Here is a 24,244-nt window from a genome sequence, read left to right as displayed (position 1 = left end):
TTAACTACATTTCATTTTAACTACAAGTAAGCCTTATTATAGGCTTACCTGTAGGTAAAAATTACAACGTGGGGTTTACAACTATTTTAGGATAAAAACCTTCTGACTCTAAAACTCCTTTAATCACTTACTGAGTATGTAGCTTTTTTATCTTCTAATCCTTGACTACGTTCCAGTTTAAGCTGGCAGTATGACTGCTGCCCCAGGTTTCCTCTTACAGGTTGTCCTCTTTTTCTTGCAGCATCCTATGAAGCCACCATTGCATGCAGGGACCAGACCTGTGCCTCCCTACACTGCGTGCATCAATTGAAACGCACAGCCCCGTAGCCTAGGATGACACGATACTCCACTGCTCCTCCCCCCAGGGCCCCTGATAAGGCAGTACAACTGGCAACTGGTCCTGTTGCACTGGGCACAGACCTCATCAGCTAAACAGGGGGGCCCAGGGAAACATTATTGTCCATTTCTTCCTAAACGAATGAACAGATTTTACAAGATCACCTTCCTGCTCCTAATTGTTTACTAGGGCTTAAATTATTAAATTTCCCTGAGCCCCATCAGTTCAATGGAGGGGCCCAGTAAGTGAGACTTTTCTTAAATTTTTGGGGTGTAGGGGGGGTAAAGTCAGGGTTGCTGTTTTGCGGTTTCAGTGGTGTGTAGGCGGGGTTGGGGTGGCCCTGTCAGGAAGGCTGTACAGTGCCCAATGATTTCTAATAGCAATCCTCCCTCTTCTCCAAACTAACAAGCTGGCTCAAGACTGCACTGTCCACTATTAATTATTTCCTGTGAAGAGTGTGAGTTATAAATTGCAAGTGCTGGAGTAAGACATTTAACAAATAGTTTGCTGGGAATGTTTATTTTATTGTGTTCAATCTGTTAGGGTAAAAAACAAAGAGGATTTAATACTACTTTAAAATTTGGCATTTAGGTTGATTCATAGGACACAGTTTATCTCCTGAATGCTCATCAAGCTGTTTGGCCAGCTAAATCCATTTTCATCTGGCTGCAGAGACCTTGAATACAAGCCTGCAAGGTATACAACATTTTTTTTTTCTGGTTTTCTGCACAACCTTCTGCTCGCTTCAAAATAGATGTGAAAAGAGATTGCAGTTACATTTAGAAGCTTATGAAAAAGCCAGATGATTCTGGTAAATGTGCAAGCTTCAGAAACCTTGAACTTTTGCATCAAGGACCAGTGTAGTTTAGTTATGCTACAGTCCAATAATATTCAATATTACAGGTTTCTTAAGATGATTATCTAATATTTTTGCATCTATACATTATATATATATTTATATAATGCCTACAAATTAATATTGTTAAGTTCCACTTTAAGTCCTCCCCCCCTTCTTTACCACATTTGGCATGTCATTTTCTTTGGAGGGGGAGTGGGCGCCTAGTTTTTAAAGGTACCCCATCCCAGTTCTCATCTCCCCCTCCCTCCTTTTGGAACACGTCACAGATCCCAGAAAGCTGGGGAGCCATTCACAAAAAGCAGCATGGCTTGTGGATTTGCAGTGGGCAGCTGGCTGTGAAGACATAAGTAGCACAGCCAGCTGCCCGCAGCTGAGATGCTTGTATTGAGAACTTTATTGGGAGCCCGGGTGAGGATGGCGCTGTATCCCTGGACAGGTAAGTGTCCTGTTATTAAAAGTCACCAGTTACATGATCTGCAATCAGCAGCAAGGTGTCCCAAGCGCTAAGCCCTATATTGATACACACTGCCCCTATGCCAGGGCCAACATGGTGCAGCCATCACAGTTAGTAAATGGAAGTACTAAAATTGGCAGACAAAAGATAAGACAGCGCTATCTGGGTGAGATCATATGCACTGTATCCATATGAACTGTAAAGAGCCCATGGAAAGTCTCAATGCAGTTTAATAGTAGACAATGGCATTAAAAACCTTTGGTCGTTAAAAGTCAATACAGTACCAGGCCGGTGGGTAAAGATGTAAAATGGTTGATGGCCACTAGACCGGTGGAGCAAGATGGAACAAGACCGCTCTGGTTTGCAGGCTTACAGCCACTCTCACGAAGCCACGGATGTACGGAAGCCAAGCAGGGTCCCGCCGGCCCTCCCATGTGATGTCAGAGAAAGAGGAATTGGGACTTTAAATGAGATGTGTGACTCTCAGTGGGTATAACTACAACTAACTACCTAAGGTAATTCATATATGTACATGTAGGTAGAATGGTAACATATAATACAATATAAAAAGATGGTAATGTTGAGAGCAAATTTATTAAAAAAACTCATCAACAAATGATAAAATGATTGCATGATAGAAAAATAAATTCCAGATACAATGGTTTCCCTGGGCTACAACTAGATCATAACATATAGAACATATATGTGTTATGGATATCAATAAACAAAAGAACATGTTGAATAGAAATATGTATACAGTAAGTATAGAAATGCATGATTGTGATAAATTTGCATCCACAGCCTCAACGCGTTTCGTGGACTTCGCTCCACTTCATCAGGAGCAGATGCATGCGTATCCTGATTTGACTCACAGTTGACTAGAATCAACTTGTGGTGCTAGGAAGTCCGGGGTGGTCTGGGGATATCTCCACTGGGAGCTGTGGGATTACTGCCCGTGGATGTCAAGCACCACATGATAGGATCTCAGGAGAATTACCAATATCTGTTGTAAGCAATGTGATGGTAAATCAAGCGATCCTACTAGGAATCTCATAGTTCATAGTAGAGCCATTGTCCAAGATGCAGAGTAGCCCAGCATGGAGAAGAAAAAGAAAAGTTGATAGGGTCCTGTGACGTCACCACAGCATGAAGGCAGACGTGCCGAACTGGAAAAAGATGCCTGTAAACCAGCCTGGAACGCAGAGGGGAGAAGAGTTGCCGTGACGACACGTTTCACGCGCATATGCTTTGTCAAGTCATGGATATGTCAGCAACAACAGAATTTAAAACCCATTGGGATGGGGGCATGGAGCGGGCAGAGCTAAATATTGACCTAATCTGTCATTAACCCTTCTACATCTGAATGTACACTAGATATTTAATAGCATATAGAAACAAATGTAGCAGATGCGGGTATAGATGGCAAATATAGGTAGATGCATAGAATTAATAATTATAACCAAAACATAATGACAATGATAATAAAAAAGCAAAAATAAAGATAAAAAATAACTAATTAGGCAATGTAAATAGACATGAACTTAAAACTAAAATAGAAAAGACAATTGGCTTAAGTCTCTGAGGGAAACTTTTTGGATTTTCAAATTTGGTTCTTTGTGCCCCGATGGCCTTGAAGTACATTCTATCATCTAGTTATAGTCTATGCTCGCTCTGCAGCTGTATTGGCCCCAATTGATGTTGTTCTATCCTTTTACACTTGTCCTTTTGTTTTGCATTTTCATATACACATATATTATGTATATGTGGGAATATGTGTGTGTATATATATATATATATATATATATATATATATATATATATATATAGGAGTGTACATATGCATTTATGTGTAGATTCTCAGTAGTGTTCTTTGTTTCTTGTGAGCACTGATGATATGGTTTTATTTACATATATACGTACAGATGTCTAGATGCCGATATATAAATATTATGTGTATATATATATATATATATATATATATATATATATATACCTGTATATATATATATATATTATTTTTTTTGTACAATTTTGGCAATTTGTCGCTGCAATTTCCTTATCTTGCTTTTGCTAACTGTCTTTTCTATTTTAGTTTTATGTTCATGTTTATTTACATTGTCTAATTTATACATTTTTATCTTAATTTTTGCTTTTTTAATTTTATTGTTATTATTTTTTTTGATAATTATTAATTCTATGCATGTACCTACATTTGCCATCTATATTCTATTCATCTGCTACATTTGTTTCTATATGCTATTAATTGTCTTGTGTATGTTCAGATGTAGAAGGGTTAATGATTAGCTGTAAGCCTGCACACCAGGGCGGTCTTGTTCCATCTTGCTCCACCGGTCTAGTGGCCATCAACCTTTTTACATCTGGACCTACCGGCCTTGTACTTTATTGACTGTTAATGACCAAAGGTTTAAACGCAATTGTCTACTATTATGCTGCATTGAGACTTTCCATTGCCTCTTTACAATTCATATTGATACAATGGTTATGATTTCACTCAGATAGCGCTGTCTTATCTTTTGTCAGCTACATGATCTGTAGCTAGTGACTTTTAATTTATTTTTTCCAGAGTGAAGGATCTCTTTAAAATACATTTTTGTATTAAAAGAGCAAAATCAAAGAAACGTTGGCTTCATTAAAATAAGCAAGGGCCTATTCACACAATGTGGTACATTTTTGTAGTATGTGGCACACTGTTTATGAAAATATGTACCTGCACCATTTTCAGCTGTGGAAGATAGAAGAGAAGAGAAGAAAGTTTCCAGGTACATCAATGAAGATAAACTCACCTTCTGCCAGGATAAACAGACTTGTCTATGTCATTGCAATCTTTACCCCTCCAGTGATATCCTCGTAAAGACTGCAGAGAAGAAAGGCACCATCTTATCAGTTACAATTTAATCACATTCAATCTATTTCCTAGGTTTTTCTTAATCTATCTAGTAAAGTGTAATTGTTAAAGCTAAACTAAATTATTGTGTATTTTTAAACGCAACTGGATTTGACTTGTATCAGCTTCTTGGTATTCTCTGTAAAGCAGAGTTTAGACTGGGAATCAGAGAAGCAACACAAAGAGACAGTCAATTGCTTACTAGTGACAACTCTGATAGGAGGAGATGACAGGGAGGCTGAGGGCAGGGACAAGACCAAATTGTATTACTTAACTGCAGTAAAGAAAATCAGGTCTCCGACCTGACTGTGCTGTGTAGATATCAGAAACAAATGAACATAAATACACACCCTTTGACAGATAATCATTTTTCATGTGTATTTTTCGGTTTCTGTAACTTATTGTCTAGAGCAGTGGTGGCGAACCTTGGCACCCCCATTTGTTTTGAAACTACATTTCCCATGATGCTCAACTACACTACAGAGTGCATGGGCATCATGGGAAATGTAGTTCCAAAACATCTGGGGTGCCAAGGTTCACCATCACTGGTCTAGAGTTTAGCTTTAAAGACTGATGTTTTCCAGGGAATTTGTTTTCCTGTACCATCTCTACGTAAAGTGTGACCAACAAAGATTCATAAATGTAATCGGCTAAACCTTAATAGAAATTACTTTGTGCTCATGCTTGGCATTTGGCAGTGACAAGAGAAGTGAAAACTTAAATGTGTAATTGAGCTAAGTGCACGCCTCATACAGTGAGCACTAGGTAGGTGGTGAAATACATCAGAAAAGGGGTTATAGGTAAACTGTTGTGTGCAAATGCCCTTTAAAGGAAAAGCAAAGTGCATTTTCAGTGAGAGTATTTTTTAGTTATTACTGCAGTGTTTTTATTCTTTTCATTTTGTCTTACAATTTCACAGGCTATTCAAAACTTTTGTTATTATATTAAATATAGAGATTCGATTGAGCCAAGCTAGAGGGAACTCTCAGCGGTTGAATACAGTCTCCCTTAACAGCTTGTAAAATGCACAGGTAGCACACTGTTTGAAATGTGTTAGCAGTCCTGTAGGCTTGCATTGTGTGCTTTAATCAAATTATATTAAAATAATAATGATGCAGCAATGTTTTGGCTATAAAGTTTCAATTATTTCTTAAAGCAGAACTTTATCCACCATAACAATTTGATAAAAAAATGATGTTCTTTAGCAAGGAACATACATTCCACAATAAAATATACTACCAAAATCAGTGTGTGCTGTACATTTCTTCCAGTATTGCTCCTGTTTCTTCTTGTCTGAGGCTGCCATTTTGCTGAAGCCCAGAGCAGTCACTTCCTTTTTGGAAACTCTCCCCTTTCCTTAGTTTCAAAAACTATCAGTCGCTATCTGCAATTAAAGCGTGTGCATTTCCAGCCTTGATTTTATGTCTTGGCACAGCTAGAGGGGAAGGCTAAAGTAGTTGACAATGCTCAGGCTCATATTGCTGCTGCTGTGTGGACGCAGAAAGAGGAGAATAGCAGAGAGATAAGAGAAGACACTGTCCTTGTAATTTTATCTCTTTTGTTTCTTCCTGCCAGCAGAGTTTGTCCTGTCACCTCTTCTGCTTTTCTTTTCTCCCTCCCTGATCTATGTGCCCTCGGCACACTCTGTGTCATTCCTGTTGCTTCCCTTAGCAGCAGTAAATCTTGAGGTTGTCAGCAAATCAGCCTCTAGTGACTCACTGAATATTTGCACAGTGCTGAGAATATAAGACAACTGGAGCTTTGCAGAGCAGAATGACACAGTGCATTGCTGGATTTTAAACAGTATAGGCACCTATTTTTAATGTTTTACATTCAGTAGTTACACCTGCAAAAGGGGCCAGCATAAAGTCATCAACCAGGACCTAATTTTCTGATTTAATTTAACATCTGTTTGGTTAGAAGAAAAGTATATTTTCAACTGGCATAAGAAGGGAATGGGGGTCAGCTGCCATTAGAATGAATCTGTTGCTTTGCCCTGCATTGGTAAAACACAAGTTTTCTTTAAAAATGGACAATACAATGAAGATGAATTTTAAGTTTATTCAACTTACTGGAAAGACACTAAAGTTATCGTGATCAAAATCTTCTGCTGGCTCTGACCTAGGAAATTAGAAAAGAATCATCACTATTACAAAAACATCAGAATATATTTACTGTAGTATATGGTGTTTTTTTTTTTAGGGATTCCATTCCCTAACTGTTACTGTCTTGTAAAACAGCAGCAGAAACCCAGAGCTTGTGTAGAACTGCTGGACAAATCTTCCTGAAGCCTGTAAGTTTGTCAGTAAATATAAATTGTAAGGCATTTTGGCTACTGGCTATAACCTTTGTGCTGGAAATGCTTTATATACAGCATGGCCCAAGCTAGAGTAGCACCCTCCTAGATAGGTGCTAGGATTAGTTAGATTTAGTGCTGGCTCACTGTTCAGTGGAGCTGTATTTTTGTTTGCTAGGTAAATTTAGCTTGTCTCACTGTAACCAGTGTGGCTTTAATTATTGTGTTAGGCAAAGTAATTTGTGCTCACTGTAATCAGTGCAACTGCATGTGATTAGATAGGTCTGCTAGTTTTGACTGTTTTCTCTGCTTTCCAGAGAACTGGAGAACTCTCTGGAACATAGGCATATGCAAACAGCAGCATGAATATTTACACAGCCCTGGTCAAACCCAAGGAGGATGGCCCTGAAGGTTGATGGGACCCTGGATACGGGGGGCCGGATTTAAAGAAACTGCAGCTTCAAACATCTATGACGTGTTTCAGTTTCGCCGCGTTCAAATCAATTAACTGGCGCTGCGGCGAATTGGCGAGTAAAACAGCAATAATGAATTCCGCCGTCAGCGGGATTCACTTACGATCGCGGCTTCGCCAATTCGCAAACTTATGTCTTCCTGCTTATAGCAGTTTCACATAGCGATGTGGGCTAGTGGATTAGTGCACACATCACATGTCTGTAATTCATCTCCCTCTGCTGTAGGTTCGAGGCTTACCATCTCCACCTACTTTTTTTATTTTCTTTTTTTGTTTATATTGCTAAAATGGAACGGATTACATCATATATATTGCTAAATAATGTTACACTCAGAAGCGCTTGCAAGCTTACACCATTTTAAGTGTTTTTTTGATCTTGTCTGTGTGTCGAATCGATCTTATGAAGGAAAGTACCAAAGGCAAGTGACCAAACCCCTACCCTACTTCAGGGCAAGATGAAACCTCACAATTTTACCATGGTCTTCTTCCCACATTCCATACAATGTTTAGTTCTTTAGCTATATGTGCTTTTTAGCCTTAACACACTCCATTTTTTCCACCATACAGCTTTATTCTGCACAATAGCTAAGTGCTTTGCAACTTCACTGCAGTTCACAACGTCATGGGTTCAAATCACATCACTACACTTGGGATCTCTTTTCACTCTCATTTTTTTAAACAGTTTTTTTAAACTATCTTGAATTTGGGGGGGGAGGGGGGTGTCCTACCCAAATTTCAAGCACATCAATGGAAACAACACAATTTTGATTTTATGAGTGTGGTCCTAGTTTTATCGAGATGCAATTCTTTACATATTTACCATGGTTCTTACAATTTCTTGACCAATAAACATAGGTGTCTGATATTGGACTCTCTCCATATTTCAACAACACAGGCCCTCATAGTCCAACACTACATTTGCCTCACACCTCAACACAACACTGATACATCCCTACTCTACATTACAACCCCTCACATCACCAGTACAAGCAGCATGCAAAGTGCAAAACTCCGGCCTTGGCAGCTTAATGGGCCATACACTAACAATTTGTCTAGACTTTTTCCTGTAGACTTAACCAAACCATATAATAGAAGCTCAAACCTCAACACTTTCAATTTGGATGCAATCAGGCAGGCCCTTGCACTACATAGAAAATGTCAATCGGAAGGATAAAGTCTTCTCTAAATCTTACAGTGTGGATGGCCCTTTTGTCTGTAGGCACCCACACAAAACAAAAAAACACATGTTCAATTCTAATGTATTTATTTATTTGAGAATGACAGCAGAAGGAGGGATGCAGCAAAAGAATATTGTCACTCTCCAGTCCGTGTGCCTTTACAGCGCCAGACCACGATCTTTGCTCCATGGCTACGGGATTCTGATGTCTTCCACAACTTCCGGCAGAGTTCAGAATCCATTCTGCACCTCTACCAGCTCATAGGGGACAGGCATGGCAAGGTTGCTGGGCAGCTTCCAAGCCACTTTCGAAGTTCCAGGGTGTTCATGTTGGTCATTGGCCATGTGCCTTACCAAATATCCACTGACCACAAAAGAAAATGAGTGGAGTCCATCAAGGTGGGTTTCTACCACCTACACCCGCAAGCAGTACCACTCCTGGAAAAATAAAACAAAGGATAAGACATTTCATTATGAAAATCACATCTTAATGCCTGTTTGCTTCATTCTGAACTTCATTTAATTTCGACATCACGAGTGAAATAACACATTTTATGCCAACTTACACAAACCAGAAATCATTAATGTAAACATTTGAATACACACCTGTGACGCCAGACAGCCCATCACCACAGGCTTCCCATGGTACGTGCCATGATTCCAAGATGTTGATGTTCTGGAAAATTACAACACCATAAGATACCAAGCAGCCGTTCATGTTATCAATAACTACACAGGTGGCATAGACACAAATAAACACCTGCCAGCTCTTCTCAGCCCTTTACACTATTCACAATACCAACATGTTTATGGTTAGAGGTGCATGTTTTTGCTCAAGTAACACAATTTTACCAATGTTGACTACACTTTATCTACAATGGCAAGTGTCATTGGCAGATGATAATCACCCTCTGTCTCCCTGTGAGTGGCACCTCTGCTAACTAGCTAATTAATACACATGCCCTATCTTGACCGGTTACAGTACTTACATGTAAAGTGGCTAGCAACCAGGGTATTCCGGGTGGCCATACCGGCAGCGGTGCTCCGCCGCCTGGGGGCCGCCGGCTGACGGACCTCTGGCTCCCTCTCCTCCGTCAGCTCCCAAGAATCATCCCGGGCAACGCACATGTTGTGCAACACGCAGCACGCCAGGATGATCTTGGAAGCCTTTGTAGGAGAGTACAGGAGTTCACCCCCAGGCCGGGCCAAGCAGAGAAACCGGGACTTGAGAAGACCTATGGTCAACTCAATGATACTCCGGCTTCTCCGCAAGGCCCTGTTGTAATTCCTCTCTGCTGGGCCCTGGGGGTACCTGATTGGAGCCATCAGCCACGTCAGCTGCGGGTAACCAGCATCCCCTGAAAAATAAGAAAAATATACATTAGTTATTCATATCATGTGACTTTAGATGACTCCTCAAAATGGGAGACAATTAGGCATTTTACTAAACAACCTGCTCGTCTGTTTGCAAAAAATCATATGAAACATCTCAACTCTGTCTAACTGCCTAAATCACTAATACAAATGGGAAAAAGGACACACAAAGTGGTGGGTTTCTCTTGCAAGTTACAACTTGGCCCCTATTCTGTTCCTATTACATTAGCCTAGGTCTTACTTCTGGAATATATCTGCAACTAGAGTGAGGAAACCAATATTGACTCACTTATGCAAAGTACTTTGGGGATATGGCAATACCATTGGAATCATTTGTAGGTTTTCTTTGGGTGGCTAGAGGACACCATTTACACATTGGTTAACCACCTTCATTGGACTCAAAGACAACTTTGCAAATCTTTCTTTTGTGAGCTGCTAAGCTGCTGATCTGGTTGTGTGTGAACAGCCTGACAACTAATAACACATCCATTTTAGGTAGGCTTTGCTTAAATCAGGGTGTACACCGATGTAGCTTATTCCTATGTCTATGTAATCTTACAGTTTATGTTGTTAAGACAAAATACTTTACCAATAAGCCACCCTTCGGGCATTTGTCCACTTTCAAACACCTCGTACAGAGTACTTGTTCTTAACATACTGGAATCATGGCACGACCCTGGGTGACCAGTGTTGACACTCATGATGCGCTGTTTGGCGTCACACACTAATTGGACGTTCACAGAGTGGTACTGCTTGCGGTTCCGGTATTCACTTTCGTGGCTCCTTGGGGGCCTAATGGCTATGTGGGTGCCATCGATTGCCCCTAGGATTTGCGGCATGTGTGCCCGCCGGTAGAAACCCAACTTGACTTCATTCCACTCATTTTCATTCTGTGGCCAGTGGATAAAATTGGGCACTATATCCACTATGGCATTAATGACCAACATGAACACCCTTGAAACTGTGGGCTGGCTAATGCCCATGATACTTCCCGAAGTGGCTTGGAAGCTGCCACGCCCTAAAATATACAAAGTGGCCAGCAATCTGGCCATGCCGGGCACCGCATGGCCGCGCTGTGTGTCCGGGTCAATTTTCTCTGCTATGAGCTGGTAGAGGTGTAGAATAGTTCCTCGCTCGAGCCGGAACTTCCTCCTGACATCAGAATCCCGCAGCTTGTCCAAATAGATCCTTGGAGCAAAAATGCGTGGCTGGCGAGGTAAGGGCACACGGACTGGAGGTGCTGCTGCTGGAGGTGCTGCTGCTGCTGCTGCTGCAGCTTCCCCACCTTCTGCTGCCTCCTGTGCCAGGGCCTCCTCAAACAAGGCACCAATAAATGCCAGCATTGCACCATCTAATGCGTCTGGGATATCGTCCTCCATTTTGAACGCGCAAATTCGCGAATGCGCAGATATATATAGAAACGGCCGCTAATTATCACACCTGTGAGCCAGCTATAAAAGGAGCACATGGCCAATATGGCTGCTGGATGTTATAGATCGATGTTTCTTATGTGCTAGCAAGACCCTGTGACCCACAACCTACATTATCTGGAGGTAAGACAATTGTATCTCTCTCTCCCAAAAAAAAGGAAGGAGACAATTTGTACTTATCTTGGGTGTGCTTAAGTTGTCTATGGTGAATCCCCTCCAACCCACAATAGCTTGGGAACCCCTCAAGTGTCTTTTAATCATTGGCAGTTGGCCCCATGTGCATGTGGTTTGGACATGTGTTTTCTCATGTTTGTTAAAGGTGTGCAGTCTAGATTTGGCATCTAAACCTGCCCCCTTACCTTCCCAGCTTCCAAAGACACCATTTTTGCTTTCCTGATAACTGTAATTTATTATGTGCACGTATGTAGGTCATGCGATTTCTCATGTATGTTTAATGTTTGCAGCCTCCTTTTGCCTATAAAGGATTACACCACCACCACCACCACCACTGTGTTTGTGACATTAGGTAAGTGTTTGGAGGGCCTCGTGTGATTTGTACCCCTATGCGTTTTCTTATGTGTTTTTTTTTTACATTTCTTTGCAGCCTCTTCTGCTCTTTAACACCACCACCACCACCACCACCACCACCACCACTGTGTTTGTGCCATTAGGTAAGTGTTTGGAGGGCCTCGTGTGATTTGTACCCCTATGAGTTTTCTTATGTGTATTTTTTGTACATTTCTTTGCAGCCTCTTCTGCTCTTTAACACCACCACCACCACCACCACCACCACTGTGTTTGTGCCATTAGGTAAGTGTTTGGAGGGCCTCGTGTGATTTGTACCCCTATGCGTTTTCTTATGTGTTTTTTTTTTACATTTCTTTGCAGCCTCTTCTGCTCTTTAACACCACCACCACCACCACCACCACCACCACCACTGTGTTTGTGCCATTAGGTAAGTGTTTGGAGGGCCTCGTGTGATTTGTACCCCTATGAGTTTTCTTATGTGTATTTTTTGTACATTTCTTTGCAGCCTCTTCTGCTCTTTGCCACCACCACCACCACCACCACCACCACTGTGTTTGTGCCATTAGGTAAGTGTTTGGAGGGCCTCGTGTGATTTGTACCCCTATGAGTTTTCTTATGTGTTTTTTTTTTACATTTCTTTGCAGCCTCTTCTGCTCTTTGCCACCACCACCACCACCACCACCACCACTGTGTTTGTGCCATTAGGTAAGTGTTTGGAGGGCCTCGTGTGATTTGTACCCCTATGAGTTTTCTTATGTGTTTTTTTTTTACATTTCTTTGCAGCCTCTTCTGCTCTTTGCCACCACCACCACCACCACCACCACTACTGTGTTTGTGCCATTAGGTAAGTGTTTGGAGGGCCTCGTGTGATTTGTACCCCTATGAGTTTTCTTATGTGTTTTTTTTTTACATTTCTTTGCAGCCTCTTCTGCTCTTTGCCACCACCACCACCACCACCACCACTACTGTGTTTGTGCCATTAGGTAAGTGTTTGGAGGGCCTCGTGTGATTTGTACCCCTATGAGTTTTCTTATGTGTTTTTTTTTTACATTTCTTTGCAGCCTCTTCTGCTCTTTGCCACCACCACCACCACCACCACTGTGTTTGTGCCATTAGGTAAGTGTTTGGAGGGCCTCGTGTGATTTGTACCCCTATGCGTTTTCTTATGTGTATTTTTTGTACATTTCTTTGCAGCCTCTTCTGCTCTTTGCCACCACCACCACCACCACCACCACCACCACCACTACTGTGTTTGTGCCATTAGGTAAGTGTTTGGAGGGCCTCGTGTGATTTGTACCCCTATGCGTTTTCTTATGTGTTTTTTTTTTACATTTCTTTGCAGCCTCTTCTGCTCTTTAACACCACCACCACCACCACCACCACTACTGTGTTTGTGCCATTAGGTAAGTGTTTGGAGGGCCTCGTGTGATTTGTACCCCTATGAGTTTTCTTATGTGTTTTTTTTTTACATTTCTTTGCAGCCTCTTCTGCTCTTTGCCACCACCACCACCACCACCACCACCACTGTGTTTGTGCCATTAGGTAAGTGTTTGGAGGGCCTCGTGTGATTTGTACCCCTATGCGTTTTCTTATGTGTATTTTTTGTACATTTCTTTGCAGCCTCTTCTGCTCTTTGCCACCACCACCACCACCACCACCACCACCACCACCACCACCACTACTGTGTTTGTGCCATTAGGTAAGTGTTTGGAGGGCCTCGTGTGATTTGTACCCATATGCGTTTTCTTATGTGTTTTTTTTTTTTCCTTTTCTTTGCAGCCTCTTCTGCTCTTTGCCCACTACTACCACCACCACCACGACCAAGTCTGTTTGTGCCATTAGGTAAGTGTGTTCTGTAACTGTTCACTAATTATACTGTATATGAAGAGCAATCTGCAAATCCTGTTTTTTCTGTTTTCTCTTTTGTCATTTCAGATTTAGGAGTTTGGGGCTCTTTGCTGCTGCTGGACAGCCAGATTCTCTGCCCACCTCGTGCTCCCATGGCCCCACCCACTGGAAGGATGAGAAGGGCCAGGGGGGCCAGGGGGGCCAGGGGGGCCAGGGGGGGCAGGGGGGGCAGGGTGGGCAGATCGTCTGGCTCTGGTGTGAGGGAGGCTCCAGCTGTATCCATGAGGGAGTCCACCATCCCCATCCCGGAGGAGGAAGCCGGGGGAGGTGTTAACACACCAAGTGGACAAGCTGGCTCTTCTGACAGTAGTCCTGGAGCGGGTCCGTCCACCAGAGTCAGCTTGTCCACATTAACCCGGCTTCCCCGTTTCACCCACAATCAGTGCTGTGCCCTGGTCCACGCCTATATGGCCAGATATCAGGCGATACATGGGACCAGGGCCGCGTCTTACTCAGTAACAGAGAAGAACAGATTGTGGGATGAAATCCGGGATGCTGTAAATGCACTGGGTGAAGCACCTCGCCACCGTGACAGTGTGCGGAAGAAGGTCAACGACATCTGTGGGTCCGTTCGGAAGAAGCTAATTGCATGGGCTGCGGAGGGTCTTTATGACCGTCAAGGTCGGCTGGATGAACGTGCACGAAGTTCTCTCTGGGATTATCAATTACCTTTCTTGAACATCATAGGACCCGATACCATCTTTCCCAGAGAGGACTTAGATTCGGATGCTTTGCACCGAGGTAGGATATTATCTTGGATGTCAATTGTGTGAGTTGTTTGGAAAAGATTAACTACTATCCTATGTGTGACATTAAGAGAATGTGATACTTGCCCTTCCAATTGTCCTTTTTTTGTTTTCCCCAACCTGCAATTTGTTCATCTGTAGCACGGATCTCAGCCCCTCCACAGCCCATGCAGCTTGGCGAACCAGACGGACTCACAGGTGTTGACATCAGTGCTGACCCTCCTCCTGGTAGGTCCAATATCATACTGTGCCAAACAATGTAGATGTTTTTTTTTGGCCAAGATAGCTCATATTGCTATGTCCTTTACAGAAGATCCGCAGCAGGGAACACACCCAGTGCAGCTAGGCCTGGAGGAAGGTGTTGGTATGTCTAGTCAAATAATGTTTTTTTGAATCTTATTAACCCCATTAACACACATGTTTTTTCTTAGGAAAGAGTGTTGCCTTTTAGATGTTTACCCTGCAAAACACAGTTGACAGCATTAATGGGTGCCGTCATTAGTAGGCAGACCAAGCCTTCTTAACCTTTGGGAGGGTTTAGCAAGTGTCCTATGAGCCCAGGAAAGCACTTTTGAATGTTTGGCCTCAATGCTTCATTCATGAAGCTAGGAGGGCAATCTGGCCATAATCATTACTGACTAAGGTTATGTACTAAACATGTTTTTTTTTTTTGTTTTTAAAAGAACATCAGGCCCCTCTTGACGTTGCAGCTGGAGTTGGATCAGGAGCTGGCGACGATTCTGCATCCAGTGCTGTGGTATGTGATATAAGGGAACAAGGTGCACATGTAACATTTCAATGGTAGCATTGATTTTGGACTAGATGTGGCTTACATTGTGTGTGTTAAATTAGTGCTATGACATTCTGACGATGCACCAGCACAACAAGAGTTCTATCTTGAACATCAGGGAATTATGTTATAATTTGGTGTGCCACTAATGTTCCAAAAACATCCAGGATCTTTAAAGTCCGGCCCGTCTTTGATTTTCCAGGTCCAAATTCATGGGTATCGTTTGGTTGGGTTGTCCTCTAGCCGATTGATGGCAAGATTTTAGACAACATACGTAGATGTATAAAGTCATTGGTGTAGTAACAGATTTACCAAAAGCATAAACAACCTACCACACCAGGGTTAATTGGGAACACCTTCATGTTGAATCTTTTTTGCCTTTGTCATATTAGTCCTACCAATATAATATGTACCCATTATCAGAAGTGTTGCTAGCTTGGATAATCTTACAATGAACAAGTACTCATTAGAAGCACATCAAACTTTTCAACGTTCTGCTTGGGGTGTTAAGTTGTCAAACTAATCTGAAATATTTAGTCATGATGTTTGATAATGATTTGGTCTATTTCTTCTGCTTTCAGGTAGCCTTAGATGCAGAGGGATTGTCACCTACCCAACTTCGTCCATCTATGCTGGATGTAGCCGAGAGGCTGCTTGATGAGTATCAGGTCCAAAATGAGTTAAGGAGGCGTACTCAGCAATCTACTGAGGCAGTACGTCTGCTCGGGCTCATACAGGAATCTGTAGCAACAATGGTACAGGTTCACCAGGATATGTTACAGGTTCAACAGGATATGCGTAACAGCTTGGTAAGTTTAGCAGACCAGCATCAACGGGATCGGCAAAGTGTTGACACTCAGGTGCTGGCCACACGCCAATGCCTGTTTGGATCTGAAGATGCCCCATTGGCAGAGCCCTCCCAAACATCTCACTCACCTGCCACTGCAGGTTGTGGTAGTGGGAGGGTAATGCCAGTGTTGGCCACTTGTCAGGCAGCTGGGGATGGGACAATTCCTCCTGTAGCCACTCCTAGCACTTCACACTCCGTTCGGACTCCCACACCCCTCAATGAGCAATCCTCCTGCACAACCTCAATGCGCACTGGTTCCACAGTACCCCTTCCACCTGACTACATTCCCTCCACACCTTTATCACTTCACTCCTCCCCAGGCCGTTCTTCTTTTTTGTCACCAATGCGACATGTCGTTTGCCCCCGCACCGTGGACCACAACAACCAATCAACCACCACTCCCCACACATCTTCACAACCCTTGCACCACCAGCAGCATCAAATAGCCTTGGAGCAGCAACGATCCCATCTCATGGTCATGGCACACGTTACCCAAATTCTTAGGCTGAGCACAGAGCAGATGGGACTATTGGCACAAGATCTTCAGTCTGGGACATTTCCAGGGTTCAACACCCTGCATCAGCAGCAGCCTCAGACACAAGATCTGATTCTAATGGGCCACTTTACCAGAACTCTAAGGCTAACCCCAGAGCAGATGGGACTATTGGCCCACCATTTGATGGCAGGAACCTTTCCATTGCTCACCACACTGCTTCAGTCACCACCACCACCACCAACTTAATTTCTTTTTTTTTTTTTTTTGGTTTTGTTAATGATTGTTACATTGGCCAATTTGTGGGGCCATTTTTTTTTTAAATTTGAGGGTGGCACAATATGATTTATTATAGTGCTTTTTTTGGGGATGAAATAAAATTTTATGCAAAATGATTAGTTTGTGTTTGCTCTTTGGTTTTTTAGGAGTGTTGGTGGCCAAGTAATGGCCCTGGTTAATGTAGGCATTTATACACACGTGCTTCTCGATCTCCAAACATATGATTTCATGTAAATTTAGATAACTCAATGTTCACATAACGACCCAAGAAAAGGTCTCCCTTCAAATGTAGCTTCAAAACAAGTCTCAAGGCTAACATAAACCAAAGCCAACATACTAACAATTACAGACCACACCACTCAAGTAAACAAATACAACACAAAAGACATTCGATGTGTACACCAAAAAGAAAACTTGGGTAATAAAATAAATGTTTTAATAACACATGTGGGTGTCTACCAACTGTAGCGTACAATAAATATATTACAATATATAATAGAATGAACTAAATTGCCAATGTAACATTTGTGTTGCAAAGAGCAACATACTTAAATTTAATTTAGATAAACATTTTAAACATTTTTTATGTTTTGACATCATTTTTTGGAAGGTTTTCACAAAAACAATTCTTTTTTGTAAACATTTTTGGTTTTGTCGGTTGCCATAAAAACAACAAGGCTTATTTGTAAACATTTGTGGTTTTGTCCGTTGCCATAAAAACAACAAGGCTTTTTTGTAAACATTTGTGGTTTAGTTTGTTACCAAAAACAACAAGGCTTTTTTGTAAACATTTTTGGTTTTGTCGGTTGCCATAAAAACAACAAGGCTTTTTTGTAAACATTTGTGGTTTTGTCGGTTGCCATAAAAACAACAAGGCTTTTTTGTAAACATTTGTGGTTTTGTCGGTTGCCATAAAAACAACAAGGCTTTTTTGTAAACATTTGTGGTTTAGTTTGTTACCAAAAACAACAAGGCTTTTTTGTAAACATTTTTGGTTTTGTCGGTTGCCATAAAAACAACAAGGCTTTTTTGTAAACATTTGTGGTTTTGTCGGTTGCCATAAAAACAACAAGGCTTTTTTGTAAACATTTGTGGTTTTGTCGGTTGCCATAAAAACAACAAGGCTTTTTTGTAAACATTTGTGGTTTAGTTTGTTACCAAAAACAACAAGGCTTTTTTGTAAACATTTTTGGTTTTGTCGGTTGCCATAAAAACAACAAGGCTTTTTTGTAAACATTTGTGGTTTTGTCGGTTGCCATAAAAACAACAAGGCTTTTTTGTAAACATTTGTGGTTTTGTCGGTTGCCATAAAAACAACAAGGCTTTTTTGTAAACATTTGTGGTTTTGTCGGTTGCCATAAAAACAACAAGGCTTTTTTGTAAACATTTGTGGTTTAGTTTGTTACCAAAAACAACAAGGCTTTTTTGTAAACATTTTTGGTTTTGTCGGTTGCCATAAAAACAACAAGGCTTTTTTGTAAACATTTGTGGTTTTGTCGGTTGCCATAAAAACAACAAGGCTTTTTTGTAAACATTTGTGGTTTTGTCGGTTGCCATAAAAACAACAAGGCTTTTTTGTAAACATTTGTGGTTTAGTTTGTTACCAAAAACAACAAGGCTTTTTTGTAAACATTTTTGGTTTTGTCGGTTGCCATAAAAACAACAAGGCTTTTTTGTAAACATTTTTGGTTTTGTCGGTTGCCATAAAAACAACAAGGCTTTTTTGTAAACATTTGTGGTTTAGTTTGTTACCAAAAACAACAAGGCTTTTTTGTAAACATTTTTGGTTTTGTCGGTTGCCATAAAAACAACAAGGCTTATTTGTAAACATTTTTGGTTTTGTCGGTTGCCATAAAAACAACAAGGCTTATTTGTAAACATTTGTGGTTTTGTCCGTTGCCATAAAAACAACAAGGCTTTTTTGTAAACATTTGTGGTTTAGTTTGTTACCAAAAACAACAAGGCTTTTTTGTAAACATTTTTGGTTTTGTCGGTTGCCATAAAAACAACAAGGCTTTTTTGTAAACATTTGTGGTTTAGTTTGTTACCAAAAACAACAAGGCTTTTTTGTAAACATTTTTGGTTTTGTCGGTTGCCATAAAAACAACAAGGCTTTTTTGTAAACATTTGTGGTTTTGTCGGTTGCCATAAAAACAACAAGGCTTTTTTGTAAACATTTGTGGTTTTGTCGGTTGCCATAAAAACAACAAGGCTTTTTTGTAAACATTTGTGGTTTTGTCGGTTGCCATAAAAACAACAAGGCTTTTTTGTAAACATTTGTGGTTTTGTCGGTTGCCATAAAAACAACAAGGCTTTTTTGTAAACATTTGTGGTTTAGTTTGTTACCAAAAACAACAAGGCTTTTTTGTAAACATTTTTGGTTTTGTCGGTTGCCATAAAAACAACAAGGCTTTTTTGTAAACATTTTTGGTTTTGTCGGTTGCCATAAAAACAACAAGGCTTTTTTGTAAACATTTGTGGTTTAGTTTGTTACCAAAAACAACAAGGCTTTTTTGTAAACATTTTTGGTTTTGTCGGTTGCCATAAAAACAACAAGGCTTATTTGTAAACATTTTTGGTTTTGTCGGTTGCCATAAAAACAACAAGGCTTATTTGTAAACATTTGTGGTTTTGTCCGTTGCCATAAAAACAACAAGGCTTTTTTGTAAACATTTGTGGTTTAGTTTGTTACCAAAAACAACAAGGCTTTTTTGTAAACATTTTTGGTTTTGTCGGTTGCCATAAAAACAACAAGGCTTTTTTGTAAACATTTTTGGTTTTGTCGGTTGCCATAAAAACAACAAGGCTTTTTTGTAAACATTTGTGGTTTAGTTTGTTACCAAAAACAACAAGGCTTTTTTGTAAACATTTTTGGTTTTGTCGGTTGCCATAAAAACAACAAGGCTTATTTGTAAACATTTTTGGTTTTGTCGGTTGCCATAAAAACAACAAGGCTTATTTGTAAACATTTGTGGTTTTGTCCGTTGCCATAAAAACAACAAGGCTTTTTTGTAAACATTTGTGGTTTAGTTTGTTACCAAAAACAACAAGGCTTTTTTGTAAACATTTTTGGTTTTGTCGGTTGCCATAAAAACAACAAGGCTTTTTTGTAAACATTTGTGGTTTAGTTTGTTACCAAAAACAACAAGGCTTTTTTGTAAACATTTTTGGTTTTGTCGGTTGCCATAAAAACAACAAGGCTTTTTTGTAAACATTTGTGGTTTTGTCGGTTGCCATAAAAACAACAAGGCTTTTTTGTAAACATTTGTGGTTTTGTCGGTTGCCATAAAAACAACAAGGCTTTTTTGTAAACATTTGTGGTTTTGTCGGTTGCCATAAAAACAACAAGGCTTTTTTGTAAACATTTGTGGTTTTGTCGGTTGCCATAAAAACAACAAGGCTTTTTTGTAAACATTTGTGGTTTAGTTTGTTACCAAAAACAACAAGGCTTTTTTGTAAACATTTTTGGTTTTGTCGGTTGCCATAAAAACAACAAGGCTTTTTTGTAAACATTTTTGGTTTTGTCGGTTGCCATAAAAACAACAAGGCTTTTTTGTAAACATTTGTGGTTTAGTTTGTTACCAAAAACAACAAGGCTTTTTTGTAAACATTTTTGGTTTTGTCGGTTGCCATAAAAACAACAAGGCTTATTTGTAAACATTTTTGGTTTTGTCGGTTGCCATAAAAACAACAAGGCTTATTTGTAAACATTTGTGGTTTTGTCCGTTGCCATAAAAACAACAAGGCTTTTTTGTAAACATTTGTGGTTTAGTTTGTTACCAAAAACAACAAGGCTTTTTTGTAAACATTTTTGGTTTTGTCGGTTGCCATAAAAACAACAAGGCTTTTTTGTAAACATTTGTGGTTTAGTTTGTTACCAAAAACAACAAGGCTTTTTTGTAAACATTTTTGGTTTTGTCGGTTGCCATAAAAACAACAAGGCTTTTTTGTAAACATTTGTGGTTTTGTCGGTTGCCATAAAAACAACAAGGCTTTTTTGTAAACATTTGTGGTTTTGTCGGTTGCCATAAAAACAACAAGGCTTTTTTGTAAACATTTGTGGTTTTGTCGGTTGCCATAAAAACAACAAGGCTTATTTGTAAACATTTTTGGTTTTGTCGGTTGCCATAAAAACAACAAGGCTTATTTGTAAACATTTTTGGTTTTGTCCGTTGCCATAAAAACAACAAGGCTTTTTTGTAAACATTTTTTTTTTGGTTGCCAAAAACAAGGCTTTTTTTTTTTTTTTTTTTGGTTTTTTTGGTCCCCAAAAAAAGGGTTTTTTATAAATTTTTATATTTTTTTTGGTTGCCAAAAACAAGGCTTTTTTTTTTTTTTTTTTTTTTGGGTCCCCAAAAAAAGGGTTTTTTATAAATTTTTATATTTTTTTTGGTTGCCAAAAACAAGGCTTTTTTTGTTTTTTTTTTTTTTTTTGGGTCCCCAAAAAAAGGGTTTTTTATAAATTTTTATATTTTTTTTGGTTGCCAAAAACAAGGCCTTTTTTTGTTTTTTTTTTTTTTTTGGGTCCCCAAAAAAAGGGTTTTTTATAAATTTTTATATTTTTTTTGGTTGCCAAAAACAAGGCTTTTTTTGTTTTTTTTTTTTTTTGGGTCCCCAAAAAAAGGGTTTTTTATAAATTTTTATATTTTTTTTGGTTGCCAAAAACAAGGCTTTTTTTGTTTTTTTTTTTTGGGTCCCCAAAAAAAGGGTTTTTTATAAATTTTTATATTTTTTTTGGTTGCCAAAAACAAGGCTTTTTTTGTTTTTTTTTTTTTTTTTTGGGTCCCCAAAAAAAGGGTTTTTTTATAAATTTTTATATTTTTTTTGGTTGCCAAAAACAAGGCTTTTTTTGTTTTTTTTTTTTTTTTTGGGTCCCCAAAAAAAGGGTTTTTTATAAATTTTTATATTTTTTTTGGTTGCCAAAAACAAGGCTTTTTTTGTTTTTTTTTTTTTTTGGGTCCCCAAAAAAAGGGTTTTTTATAAATTTTTATATTTTTTTTGGTTGCCAAAAACAAGGCTTTTTTTGGTTTTTTTTTTTTTTTGGGTCCCAAAAAAAGGGTTTTTTTTTAAACTGTTTTTGATTTTTTTGTTAGATTTTTGTTTATAATGGGCAACAATTACAAATGTGACATTTCTTTGTGTTGCAACGTGCAACATAAGTAAACAAACCACAAAAAAAAAATACTAGGATCTTTTTAAAGGTGTGACATTCCTAACGAATGGCTCCTTAGGGTCTGGATCCACGCCACAAAGGTGTTCCAAATATAGAATTCGGTCTCCGCACCACCTCATATAATCCAGGAGGACCTCGTAGGTGAGGTGGGTGTGCCCTGGGTAGAAAAAAACATGACAATTAGTTTTAGGCAAAATGATCCAAACAAGGATTGTAATTAATGTGCCTCAACAAATATGCTTAGGAGTCTATTGGTTGGCTTTTATCAACACTCTGAAGCAAATATGCTAAATTGCTGTTGTAAACCTTAAACTCAAACTTTCACAGCAAATTGTTCAAAAGGTTACATAAGATGGCTTGGAATGTTAGTAGCAGTTCCACCAAAGCTAAGTAAAATGCTTTTCTGCATGTAAACACAAGCAATCATTTTGAAGAATGTAAGGTGTTTTGGGTTCAATTGGTCAACACGATACATGTGCACACATTTATCTCTATCACCATTGGAATCTGTGGAGCGTTCTCTCTCACTCTTACTGTCTATAGATTGAACCTGACACATAGTAGAGACTCACCCTTAGGAATTTTGAGGGCCAGTTCTGGACGGAGCAGATGTGTCTGCTCCCCTGATCTCCTTTCCGCCATCCCAGCTGTGTTAAGAGAGAAGAAAAAGTTTATCAACAAATGGACTCACGCTAACTGTAGGTTACGCAGTCATGAAAACGCTCTAACACCCACTCATTACCCCTCCACATTTCCCTGACAGTTTTATTTAGACATTGATATGGTGGTGATGCAGATTTGTACAGTGCAAGCGTCATTCTTCTGGGTGAAGCTTGTAGCGTTAAGGATACGTACTCCCTGCTTTTGTGCTGATTGTGTTTTTCTGATGTTTTTGGTGCCTCAGCCCTGCCTGTTCTAAGTGTTGGAAACATATCATTTTGGGAGGGCTGCGGAAAACTAATCAGGTTAGACTTACACTCTCTAGGTTTTTGGGGACAAGAGAAATAACAATCCTCCTTTTTACATGGCCCCTGTACACACCTCTAGGCACCTCCCTCCTGTTGTTTGACCCCACAGCAGGCAGCTTGCTATGGAGGCACATGAGATGAAGCCAAGCACCCTGTGCCTGTTCAGGCACTAGGCTGTGAGCCAGCCTTGCCCCCCTCCCTTCCAATGGTCTCAATGATTAGGAGTGACAGCATCAGGAGGCAATATTGGCATGCTGTCACCTCAGTTAAGGAGGAGGGGGAGTCTGTTCCAGACAAGTATTAGTGCAAAAATTTGGACCGTAAAAAATGGTCCCAGTAAGTCTTAGGGGGAATATGCACACCTATCACTTGGAATACTAATGCATAGAATGCATTCACATAAAGAACCCGCTGCCTTTAGAACAACTTGAAGCCTGAGCGGGGACATACACAGTTAGCATTTCTCCACTTACTAAGTAGACACATTACTGGAAAAGCACACAACTTACCATCATCAGGTTTTTTTGGGGCCCCTGAAGTGGATGGCGTGGCTGGCTCTGGAGAAACTGCACAAAAAGAACACAAATTGTGAACTGGAATGTGGTACATTACCGAGGAAGAGTATTTATGAAAGATTGACAAACACACATTTTCAGTGTTGACTAAATCAGGACATGATTAAATTACAATGTCCCCTAAAAATTTACAAGTACAAAGCACACCATTTCCAATGTAGAGAAACTAACACCAATTTAGAATAGGGTGGCTTGAGATAACTTACAAAAGATAACATGTCCTGTAAAGCTCCCCAAAACCACCTTTCAAACATGAAGGTTAAGCAAGAGTGTTTCATGACCAACCTTCCTGTCACATATAGCAAAACTACACTTGCTTTGACTCCAACTTAGATTATCCTAGATACACATCATCCTAGCACACACAATTCATGTGAGAATCTAATTTTAGGTACTTACAGACTAGTTCAGGGGAGCCTGGAGTGGGGGAGGATGGGGAAGACCCTACATGGGGGGATGGTGTCCCTTCATGGGGGGATGGCGTTGTATCTCCTAGAAACACAAAGACACAAATACAATCCTTGAACAAAAGCTATTTGATAAAGGCACACAGAAAGTAGTCTGGAAACATTGAAGGTAGTAGTTACAGTGGACTGGGTAAGCAGTGGCCCCTCTTCCCCAGTCCTCCAC

General features: G+C 40.0%; 1 protein-coding gene across 1 annotated transcript in view; it reads right to left on the bottom strand.

Moving 5' to 3' along the window:
• The window catches only part of AOAH (acyloxyacyl hydrolase), a 209,397-nt gene that overhangs the window by 73,803 nt on the left and 111,350 nt on the right, over nt 1-24,244 (bottom strand). The window contains exons 7-8 of the mRNA XM_082259508.1: nt 6,628-6,676; nt 4,455-4,525 (exon numbers count right to left, since the gene is read on the bottom strand). Of these exons, the coding sequence (XP_082115634.1) occupies nt 4,455-4,525; nt 6,628-6,676 (120 nt within the window). The remainder of the gene's footprint in view (nt 1-4,454; nt 4,526-6,627; nt 6,677-24,244) is intronic.

This window comes from Pelophylax lessonae (genome assembly GCF_965119305.1).
Source record: "Pelophylax lessonae genome assembly, chromosome: 5".
Taxonomy (NCBI): domain Eukaryota; kingdom Metazoa; phylum Chordata; class Amphibia; order Anura; family Ranidae; genus Pelophylax; species Pelophylax lessonae.
The sequence above is the reverse complement of the archived record's forward strand: the minus strand, read 5'-3'. Positions and strand labels throughout refer to the sequence as shown.